The sequence below is a fragment of the Lipophrys pholis genome, assembly GCF_963383615.2.
Source record: "Lipophrys pholis genome assembly, chromosome: 8".
Lineage (NCBI taxonomy): Eukaryota > Metazoa > Chordata > Actinopteri > Blenniiformes > Blenniidae > Lipophrys > Lipophrys pholis.
In genome coordinates, this window is record NC_137630.1 from 18,545,626 (window position 1) to 18,557,918 (window position 12,293).

At 41.4% G+C, this 12,293-nt stretch overlaps 1 protein-coding gene across 1 annotated transcript in view; it reads right to left on the reverse strand.

Annotated features, from left to right (window-relative positions):
- cntn3a.2 (contactin 3a, tandem duplicate 2) overlaps positions 1-10,833 on the reverse strand; it is a gene marked incomplete at both ends in the record, with an annotated part of 34,628 nt that extends 23,795 nt beyond the window's left edge. The window contains 7 exons of the mRNA XM_080468819.1: positions 984-1,168; positions 2,284-2,386; positions 3,266-3,469; positions 4,715-4,810; positions 6,111-6,286; positions 9,452-9,587; positions 10,779-10,833. Of these exons, the coding sequence (XP_080324945.1) occupies positions 984-1,168; positions 2,284-2,386; positions 3,266-3,469; positions 4,715-4,810; positions 6,111-6,286; positions 9,452-9,587; positions 10,779-10,833 (955 nt within the window). The remainder of the gene's footprint in view (positions 1-983; positions 1,169-2,283; positions 2,387-3,265; positions 3,470-4,714; positions 4,811-6,110; positions 6,287-9,451; positions 9,588-10,778) is intronic.
- Positions 10,834-12,293: the final 1,460 nt, after the last annotated feature.

The window sequence follows — 12,293 nt, forward strand, 5'->3', positions numbered from 1 at the left end:
TAAAGAGGCTAACGGAGAGAAGATTGAATGCAGAGTATCAGTTTCATCACTTAAATGTGTCAGCTGCCTGTGGCAACTCAAGATGAACATTAAACAGTGAATTACAAAGCAGGGAGCCCTCATGACTGGTGAAGAGCCCCCGACATTACCATTCAACTCAACCTGTCTCCTTAATTCTGTGTGTATAATAAACAGCACCGCCGCCTGCTCTCCCTGCATCTCCTACATATTTACAGCTTTTTAGGAAACTTCCTGGTGAGAGTGCGGCGCTTATAGCTCACTCCTCAGACACTGTACATGCTGTCAATTTCAATTTCACAAGTGTCACTTCTCCCCTCCACTTTCACAAATTCAGAAACTGATGCAAACTGAGTGCAAAGTGTAAAAAAAAAAAACGGGAGAAAAATTAAAATCGGGTGTGCTTATTAGCCAAATATTATATTTAGTAGTAGTACACAGCTTTATTCAACTGTGTGGACAACAATCAGAAGTTAAAATCAGAATCAACAATATTGGACATTTGTATTGCTTACATTGTGCCACTAAAACTGAGTCTTGTGTTCTCGTATCAAAGGAAACTAAAAATACAATCAAAACGAGGCTTTTTTTTGGTGTGTGTACTGTCACAAAGACTTCATTCGTGATCCAAATATCTAAATTAGGTGAAAACGCTGCTGGACTGTGCATACAAGACTTTTAGTGTAATTTTTACGTCTGAACACGGATCGAAAATGGAATCTTCTCACCGTCTTTTACATTATTCGCCACATTCACACAGTCGCTCACAGTCATTTGGGCACTTACACATCAGTAGTGACAGGTGCCGTGCGAGGTGCCCGCACACCATTCACACATCGTGTCATCAGTATTTCTTCCACTAATATGCAATAATGCGCGTTCTAAAACTTTATTAATAAATTTGCAGCTTATATGTGACTCTCAGGCATCCTGAGTAACCATTACAAATAAATAAGTGATGGTACCGTAAAAGGCCAGCCGACCGGTGGCTGTGTTCTTCCCCATCTTGTTCTCAGCCACACACTCGTATCCTCCAGTGTCGTCCTGTTGGAAGCTGGGGATCTCCAGCACGGCATTCGAGTACTTCATTTTGACTTTGCTGGGGAAGGGGACGCCGTTTGCTCTTCTCCAAGTGATTTCTGGGACGGGGCTACATGAGAAAGGAAGAGGTCAAAAAAGATTCTGATAAAAGCTGATTTAAGATTTTATAAAAAATCTCTGCAGGTGTCTTTTAACAATCTGGCCATTAATCATCTGATTGTGCTAAAATCTTTTTTTGTGTGTGTGTGTGTGTGTGAATGAATAGTTTCAAGTGAAGGATGTGCTTCGCCTTTGGAGGTGTGAGAGCTTTCAAGGGTTCCCAGAAGCAAGGCAAATCTATGGTCAAGGAGATGCCTTTTTCCATCAATGTTATTTACGTTTTGGGAAGAATCCATTCATTCATTTATCTTCACAACTGCTTAATCCAGTTCAGGGACCAAGGTTGGAGCAGATCCCTGCTAACAATGGCTGAAGGCAGGGCGCACCCTGGACAGGTCGCCAGCCACAGACAGCCACACACTCAGATTCACACCTACGGGGAATTCAATGCATGTTTTGGGACCGTGGAAGAAAACTGGACGACACTGAGCAAACCCGAGCAAGCTCAAACAGAACAGAAAGCCCCCAAGCGCAGAATGAAACTGGGGATTCTTGTTGTGAGACAGCAGAATGAATTAATTGGAGGGTAAAACTAAGACTTATTTTATAAAAAACACACATTTTCAGAACGCATTTTATTGTTGATATTATAGAGCCAAATTAAAATGATAAAGTAGGCTTTAGTATTCAGATCATTTGAAATAAGAGAATGTAACTAGCACAAGTGGCATAATGCTGTTAATTCAGTATGATCTAAACAGCTGTTAACAATAGTAATATCATTTTAAAAGCATCTAGAAGTCCCCGATATCATCCAAAAATGACAAAATGGCACGGGACAAAGCTTGTGTGGTATATGAGAGTAGTATGAACCACATACTTCACACTCTGTGAGAGGGAGGAGCTCAATGTCTCGCACTTTGAAAACCTCTGGTTTAAACTTATCCTAATCCAACAACAACAACTAAAAAGGTTGCCATATATGGCTTTCAGACCAATCACAGCTTCATCCTGCGCCATAGGAAATGTAATTGTCAAAGTAACTTCACTGTATGGAGATTGGGAGACTCCTCATCTGGAATGAAAGAGATTGAAAAGATGCTTCCATCAAGGAATCCAGCTTACTTCCCAAGGGCGAAACACTCCAGCGTAACTGTTGATCCCTTTGCAGCGGGCACATTGTCTGGGAAATTAACTTCTATTTTCGGCTCGTATTCACCCATCACTCCTGCAAAGAGCAAGCACAGGAACTTTGCTCAGTCTTCCAATATTCATGACTTACAGGCAATATGGCTGGCATTATGGACCAAACAATGGCGCTGTATAAGTAACAGACGACAAATATAAAACACATGAGCAAACACTCTCTCATGGGTAAACTCCAAGTAGTACATCACTTAAGTGTACAGTCACCTGGGTGCAGTGAAATGCTTGCAAGGAATAATTTAAAAGTCTTGTCGGAGAAATACACAGAATTTATGTGAAATCTCGTTTTTTTTTATCCAGCGAGAGACTTGTTTTATCTGTTGTTTCAAAGCTTGAGTGGGCAGTTCCCGGTGCCTGATGTTTCATTGTTTATATCGGTATGCAGGAAAGACAGTCGAGATCAGGATCAGAAAGTGATACAATGGGATTTAAATTTATGCAGCTACATGTACAGTACACTGAGTGGAAACTAACTGGTTGAGCCACCAGAACACTCAATGTAATGGTCCAGTGACGTATGACTTATGTTTAATTCATTCCACAGGCAATCTTTATACACTCTTTCTATGAAAGCATAACAGAGAATAGAACAACAGACCACCGAGAGCAGGCCTGAGAATTCATGTGAAAGCATAAGGGAAAAGCTTTTAAAGGGAATGCGAATTATAAGAAAAGCAAAGTCAGCAAAGAAGAGATTTGGCTGCTTTGTTTGCTGGCCTACATTGAGGAGCAACTGTTTACTTACAGGCATTAGCACTCGGTGACTCAACGACAGCGAGGCACGACAGGACAAAGAGCACTCATGCTGGCGTGATGATTAAAGCCACCTTCAAATGAGAGGTGCATAATACAAGGCTGCGAGGGGATGCTTGTCACATCATGGCCGTAAGCCGTGTCTTACCATCTGTCCGGAGGACCAGAGACGTAGGTGAGCTGTGAACCTTGCCCTTCGTGACGCTGTTCATCACCACACAAGTGTAGTTCCCCACGTCGGAGGGCTCCACCTTGGAAATGTAAAGGTTTCCCGTCTGCTGGGAGACGAAACGCCGATTGTCTTGCTGAACAAAGTATGGGTATTCATTGAAGACCCACGCATAGGTAAGGTCTGGAAGACAAACAGCAAGTATCAGGAACACAGAGCAATTTTGAATGTAATTCAGAGACTTGTGTCCCCATTTCACTGGGTCGTGACAAACTGCAAGCGCAGTGAGTGAAAGAGTTCTCCAAACTTCAGCAGGATTCAGCAATTCTCTGCTGTTTATGTCTCAAACCCTTCTCGGATTAGTTCTTTTTTGTCAATTAAGAGGTGAGAAATAAGCCTTATGAAATGTCAGACAGATCTTCACCAAGTTCACCAGCAGCTTCTGCACTTTTTTTTACTGGCTCCACTTTGCAAGATGACTGATGACAAAATGATTGCATGACTGGGGAGAGATGCTGCATTTATAAAATCAGGAATTTTCAATTGTCTCACTGTGACACCCGTGATGTTTGTGTGTTGCGACAGTCGCAAGCACCGGAGATTTGTAATTTCATCCGGCGAATGTTATTCAAATCTCAGTCTTTGATCCAAAACGCTCTTGGAATCTGTGCAACATTTGTGTGACATGCAAAAGTGTCTCCGATTAGTCACTTCTGGTCACAGCCCAGTAAGATATAAGCTTTTTAAAGTGAATGACTTCAAATGAGCACCATAAACACAAAAGGCACATGCAATGTTTCAATCAACTTTAAGTCGACACATTTCTAATATTAAACCAACCTCACTACAACCACAGGGAGCACTTTCATCAAGCCTTTGAACATGCATTGATCTTGCAAGGATACAATGTGACCCAATTGTTCATTACTGTGGAACTTTTTACTATTTCTATCATATACCTGCTTGCGGCTGTACAGTTGGAGCAAACACGCCGATCCTGAATATCCTACAAATTCTCTGAAGGGTTCGTGTCGGAGGAGTATAGGGGCTTCAACACCACGCCAGTCCAAAAGATCAACAATGTCATGCATCATTTTGAACCGTCTATCGACCTCACTGTGGCTTCTTCCTGCCATTCGCATTCCAAACAACTTGGTCGCATAAGTCTTAATTCATTTCAACATTTAGAACTCAAAGGGTTGACTTTTTATGGGCCTGAATGTGCACGTTGTGATGAAGAAACAGCTTAATCACAACAACTTTGAACACAGAACTTTACATCACAGGTGAGGAATCTTTCAGGAGCGTTTCCCTTACGCCCCCCAAAATTTTGGTTATGCATGGCATTTGTGGGAGCGCTCGTATATTTCCACTTCAGTAATGAATATGTGCAGATTCTCGGGTCAAGAAGAAATTCAGAGACTTTACCTCCTGAGGAAGTGGGTGTTCCACAAAGTAACACCACTCCTTGTCCCTCTCGGACTGACACAGCGCTTCTGGTGTGAACTTTGAAATGATCTAAGTCTGAGGGAACAGAAAAGGAAGAAAAAAAAAAAAAAGAAGGAAGATCACTGCAGGATCTCACATATAACGGGAATGGAACAGAGCCGAGTAAAAGCTTTCAGTGAGACACTGAGATGAGCCCATAAGAAAACTGTAATGAGAATAACACTTGGGCAATGGCTGCGACAGAGAGAGAGAGAAAGCGGCTGTGTGAAGACAGAAGAGTGGCTGCGCAGAAACACCAAGCCAAAACCTAAATGAGGCATTGGATATTAATTTTATGACTTGGGAACTGGGCTGTTAGGAGCCTCTAGCTCTACCCACATACTTATTCATGAACGCTGGGTGAGGCATAGAACAAGTGGTAAATATAAACCGTAAGAGGTAAACTGCTTGTTATGCAAACAGTTACAAAGAGAAATATAATTGTTTTAATTATTAGAATTACCATTAAGTACGTTTTCAAGCATCCCTTCGTGTTTACCAAACTGGTAACTTCCAGTTAAATCTACATAATCCAAAGACTCAGTGAGGTTTGAACATTATCAAGTGTAACCAGGACATTATTTTTTTCCTGACTTATTGTTGCCGTTTCTTTTTAAATGTGATTATTCTTTTTTTTTTTTTCTTCTTTTTTTTAGCAGCACAAATCTCTGCAGTGGATATCTTAAAAGCTTGTCAAATAAAACCCAAAATATCTGCCTGGCCAGACACTGCCATCGAGTGAAGGTGTGAAAAGATGTTTTGTTGTGATGCGCATGAAAAGAAACCATAGTGAATAGTACATAAACAACAAGTGTTCATCTGCAATATTCAGCTGAGATGTTTACTCGTTTCAGCACCCAATACGTGATCAGAAAGACATCTTCTAAATTGTCCAAATACTTATTTTTGTAGCAAAGCAGTTCAATGCAGCATCATATTCGTACTATAGCTCACTTTCTTTTAATAACAGTAGCCGTATGCTGTGCCAGAGTTTTTTTCTTTGGGGCTAAGCCCTTATTAAGATATTCTTCAAACACTGATTGTGCAATTTGGTTTATTGCTTTACCCCAGAGAGCATCCAATGAAACAGCCCGACTGAGGTTAACAACTCAAACGAAAGTAGCCGTCCGTGGTTTGCATATGTCACCAAAAGTGAAAAGCAGCCATTGCCCTCAAACTGTACTTTAACATTTAATGTAGCTTCACACCAATGTCGCAGTACACTGATAAATACTGCAAATAATGCCCTTCCATTTTGGCGTGTGTTGGCATTATTTGCTGTTCAGTGCAGAATTTCCATTAAATAGAAAAAAAAAGAAGAAAATCTGTTACTTACAGGCAAACTGCAGACTGGCTCTCCGACTGAGGATCGCTCCTACAGTGTTGTAGGCCATACACTGGTACATCCCTACATCCTGGTAGCGGTCCAGACTGCCTATAATGAGGTTGCCCCCAGACAGACGCCGCCGACGATCCAGGCCCAGATTTATGAGAGTCCCATTCAGTGACCATCTGTGAGGGCAAAGACACCATCAGTCCCTGGCAAGATGCGCACTCCATTTCTTTCTACCAACCAAAGGTGGTCTGACAGGAGGTGAGCGGAGAACACAACTCACTGCGGTAACTCACTAAGAGTAAAGATAATGCACTGTATATACCGTGATTTGTGAGGGGGTTTAGGAATTTCTGGACTTCTGCAAGCTGAAATGAACAATATAAACTTTTGCAGTTGTCGTTTTCTGTCTTTTTTTCAACTTCATAAACAGCAGTATCTTCTAAAGCGGTCCAAGGTGTCATGAACGTAACAGCTGTTAAACATCCATCTTCTATATGTGCTCCATCCAAATTCGCCTTTGGGATCACTGGAGTCGATCCTGAGAGTGGGCGGAAGGGCCATAACAGAGCAAACATCCTTTTAGAGTTACCAATTAACCTAACACACATGTCTTTGTGCCAGGTGAAAATATCTGCTCACACATGTAGAACATGCAAACTCCACTCATCACGGAACCTGACTAGAACCAAACCGGGGTCCCCTCTCTGTGATCTGAGAGCGGTAAGCAGTATATCACTGTTCCTTGCGCGTGGTCACAATGTTGATTGATAGTTTCATGCATCGGTTTATCACACGTGTTGCATGACAGCTGCATATTTTCGTCCACCGCAATCTAATAACCCATAAAACCGCAATGTCCATAAATCAGTCATTTGTTCAGCCAACAGATGTCGCAGAGATCGTGTGTTTATGTAAACCCCCAAAATGCCAATTTCTCAGTTATGCAGTGTTTTTATTCTATTCGTCTTTATTTAGCTCTATCGCTACTTGCTGCTGCAGCAGCACTCCCATCTCCCCACAGGGATCATTAAATTTTAATCTTAGAGTATCATACACAAAGCTGTCCTCTGCTATTTAAAGGGAGCAGATATAAAGGTTTTAAAGCCATCTGAGATATTATCATCAGTCTAACCATAATCACCTCTTCTCTGTCACATTATATTTACATAATTTGACATTACTCCACCTTTGACTTCTCATTAGGACCAAACATTAGCATTTGGCAAGAGGTATCAGGGATCTGATGTAACAAAGGATGCCTTTTAAACTCATTTTCACCCTCTGTTGGATTCCCACACTTACCAGACTGTGGGAATTAAAAAATAAATAAATAAATAAAACTTGCTTAAAAGGTTAAGATTGCGCTATCAAACAAATGAAACACCTGAGAGAACTCTTAAACACAAGGTTAATTCATTGAGTCAAACACACCCTATTATTTGGTTAGAAAATGCTTCTTTTTCTTCTCCTGCCATCGCCACACTCGCTTTTTAAATGCTATTCTGTGCATCGATGGGTTGAAGGACAGACCACTTTTCAAGAATATTCCATCATTTTTCTCTGTGCGCAGAAAATAACTATTTCTTTCACTCGGCCATATTCTTCTATTCTGCCTTCCTTAAGTGGAAATGAAAGACGTGAAGGCCATAATAGCAAACTTTCCAAAAGCTTTCAAGTCTAACCTTCAAAATAATTTCTTAAAGGATATAACCAAGCCATTGAATGTTGATGAGTGTTTGCGGCTGCAATCTAGACACTCACAGCAGACAGCAGTGTCATGATAGGTGCCCAGATTAACCTTACCCCTTCTCCAATGCTATACGATGAATAATAAAGGACGACGGTGACGAGCAATACACATGTACATTCGGGTGCCTGTTTCCTTTCACCTGCATTCAGCTTCTTATCCCCGAGTGACCATCTTCACCGCTCTCTGACCTGCTCTGAAGCACTTCAGCTAGTCAGTAGTGGCATGAACACAGGGTAGATGATTGAATAGCAACTGAAAAACTGAATTACTCTGCTTGAAACTCATTTTGTGAGCGCATGTTGCCTGACCACCTGACCCCAGAGGAGCTCAAGTGTGTTGCTCGGCCCTGCAGTCAACAGCCATGGGATTAAACTCTCTGGTCAGGTAAAGGTTAGATCAGTCACTTCCTGTATGGATTTGAAATAATCTAAACTAAACAAAAACAAAAAAACAAAAACAAAAGAAAACCTCATACAGAATCACCTTTAGGGCCTGGTGTGGCGAAGATGCCTTTCTATATAAGATCCATATTTAATTTTTTTTCCCTCATGAGTTACTGTGCTGCCACTGTCTGCACACTATGAAAGCCTCATATCTCTGTGACTGACAGGGGTGGCAGAGTAAAGGAAAAGAAGGAAAAGAGAAGACATGGGGGGGGGGGCAGCAGTGTGACTCCATTTACACTTCAAGAGAGAAGCCAGAGAGGTGCTGAGGGCATGCAGAGCCTAGCACAGCCCGCTTGACAAGACACCACGTTAAACATGCTCATCTCACCTTTAATCAGTACATGGAAATACCTGGTCTTAGGTGGGGAATGTGAAAAGCCTGAAATAATGAGCGCGCATACTCCACACCACTGTCACTCAGTTCATCTGTGCCGGCTGTGCCGCCACAATTTCAATGTTGAACGCCAAAGACACTTGTAATCAATGCCTGTTGGTGCCAACTGGTGTCTAGCAACCTGCCTCGCTCTCGTGGCGTTTTATAAGAGAAGACGATCATTAAGATGCTACACGTGTAGCTGAGATACTATCTGGTGAGACAAGAGGCAGATTGGTGGTGTGCTAGTCAATATGAATTAGTAAAGCCATAATGACACCGCTGCTCCAAGTGTCTATACGTGTTTCAGTCTAATTTGGAGAAAATGAACCAGCAAGGGAACCTCTTTGTTTTGTGTCAGGGAAAAAAAAAAAAAAGAATCCTGCAATTTACAGTTGTTTATGCACTCAAAGAGGGATGCTGGGTGCAGACAGTCACTATCTTTCTATACACATATGTGTGAGTGCAATTTCTCTCAAACTGTGAATATGAATAAATGCAAACAACTGCTGTGTTGTCTCTATCGCATATATTAAACTAAAACCTTTTGTGGCATTGACAGCTCTGACAACACATTCAATAATAAAAAAGGAAGAAACTGGAACCAAAAGAAAGTCTTTCTGCCTTTAAAAGAATTTAAAATAAATGTTAATGATGATCTTTTTACAGAACAGAACTTGTGTGCTGCATCCTGGATATAAAAAAAAAAAAAAAAACCCTCAAAGATAAATGCTTTTGAATGTGTTTTTAAGAGAAGTTCAGGTGGTCTTACCTGTACTGAGGAGGAGGGGTTCCCTTAGCATCGCAGGTCAGAGTAGCTTCTTCTTCTATGGAGTCAACGGGAATGAACAAGTCACCCGGCTCCATTCTCCATCTCGGCCCGTGGTACGAGCCACTGTCCAGACAATCTGTCAGAGATAATGAACAGTCCGAGTGTGCAGACAGAAAAAAATTAAACTGTTTTCATCGAGTAATGATTCTCTGTTTCTATGGTGCAAATGGTATATTTAGTCCAACAACACGAAGCCCTTCTAAAGAAAGTACACCAGGTCATTTTGCACATTCAGTTTTGAGTCATTTCATATATTTTAGTCGTTTTGTACCTGATTTTTGTCTCAACCACTTTCAATTTGTTTATTGATTCGTGACTCTATAAAAAGAGTATTTTAATAAAAAAGAAGAATTTTACTCAATTTAGGTCCTGCGTATTCACCTTACCTTACCTTGGGAGTGAATTTCTTTTTATTTAGATAAAATAAAAGGTGACTTTTTGGGTAGAACATAGCCAGGACAATGACCTGGTGTTAATCCAGCAACAACTATTTTATAAAATTGAAAAAATAAAACATGATAAAAAGAATATGATGAAAGATGTGAATCTTCCACAATAACTTCAGTGACAGATCTTATTTTACTTGGAAATCTGCCTTTTAGTAGGACTTAGGGGTCAGAAAAACAGCAGGAATGTCAGCTGGTTTGATGTAACTCGATGATCAACTGTACCCAACATTATGTAATAAAATACTCCTACCTTGTAATAGGAAAGATAAGTACGTATTAAGCCAGTGGCACACCAGTTAGTTTTATCTTATTAGTAACGTTTAATGGGCATTAAAATGTGAATATTTTCATATTTTCCAGACAAAAAAGAGCCATTAAAAAAAATAAAATCACAATCATGTGCAACAATTTAATTGCAGCAATTTATTTGGGGAACGGGTGTTAGTTTAGATTTAGTAAATCTTGTCTTTTTTTCCTGTTGGATGTGACTAACATTATTCACAAATGCCTTCATTTACCCGAAAGAAAAGCATTTGTTATGTGTTTTGTGTCAGCTATTCTCTCACTAGGAGTCAAGGAAAAAGGTTTGAGAGAAAAGGAAAATGTCTCTCCACCAGGTTAGAATCGCAGTGGCGAGCAGGAGAAGATTGAAAGCATTGTGTCTGTGTAGTGAATGGAAGTCAATATAGAGGAGTGTTCCTTTAAACCTGGCCACATCCTATCATCCCCGACATGATTTTTGGCACTTCACCTATCATCTCGCAACTGTAAATGTCCAAGTGTGAAAAAATCATTACTCACATAAAAAGGTGGTTTACCTGTCAGACAATCGATGATTGATAATAGCAGAAGCTGTTTCCATGGCAACGTCATCTTTGGCAGCTAAGGGTAAATGAGACTTTCATCCAATAAGCTTTGAAATGGCACTTGTGTTCTCCGGGAGAGAGAAGCTTGACCTGTTGTGATGAGAATTTAGTTGTAAAATACCAAACTCAAAACACTTTTTTTTTTTCCTTTTCTTTTAACAATATGACCTCTTCACGACCTATCAGGTGGCCACACAGAGGCGAGTGGATTTGGTTGGTGGCGACGGTAAAACTGCTGCTGGAAATAACTGACTACTTCTGCTCGTTCTCACATTTGCAGTCGGCGAAGATCCAGTCAGTGTCACTTTGTGCCCCATGGAGTGGCAAACTTGCACCCGGAGATGTCTGAGGGTGATACCAGAGGCATATGGGAGGACATCCATGCCAATCTATTAAGGGAGCGACCAACAGCTAAGCTCATCCTTCACTTGGACGGATTCACTCTCTGGCTGCCTGAGGAGACTTGGACCTGGGAATTGGGTGCCATCCAATCAATTAGATTCACCCACAGCAGCATGTGTCTTCCCACATGCTGGGGTGAATCAAGACAGCCTGATGAGGAAGCCATTCCACCCAGGTCCATAATCAAGGGCAAGAGTCTGTCTGCTTGTAGCATGTGTTGTAAATTGCGATGCACCCGCTTTTTGCAGGAGGAGAGTGAGCGAGTAATGGTGCAATTATGAAATGTCAAACATACACACAACGGAAAAGCGGCAATAACACAGCAGTTAAGTGAGCAGTCTCTAACACAGACACAAGGACACCGACATGTAGGTATTCAGAGTTCATGCCGATTTGTGTACACGAGTGAACAGATGCATGAAGGAATGCACATAAAATGAAAATAAAGAAAAAAAACCACCTCTGAGCCAGGAAACACACAAAATACAAATTTCTTCAAGAGGTGTTCAAGATATATTAAGGGCAGGGACAGATAATAACGCCAATCTGCTAAATGTCACACATCCCACACACACCTACACACCAAACTTCCTTTCTCGCCTTGTACAACACATATAACAGTCAGCCTCCACACACACACGCACACGCACACACACACACACACACACACACACACACACACACACACACACACACACACACTTTCCATTTAGAAGACATAAGCCGTGATGTGCGGCTCATTTGTGGCCTAATCCCGAGGCGAGCCTGGTTCAGAGCGCTACTTATGGAGGGTCTAATTGTTTGTCAGCTGCCTGGATGTCAAATCAGACACGTGGGGTTTCAGCCAGGATTTTTCTCTCTTACCTTTCATGTGTGCTCGGTCTTTTTTTTCTTCCCCGAAAGTCTGCAAAATTGGATTGGTACGCTTCCTCTCAAGAAGAGTCCTGCATGCCATACCTCAGCGATAGGACCACAGTGCACAAAACGGCTGGCACCTCAGGACCAAGGATTGGAGTGCGAATGGTACAGTGGGTATTACACTACTGTCGACTTTGCGTGTTATGG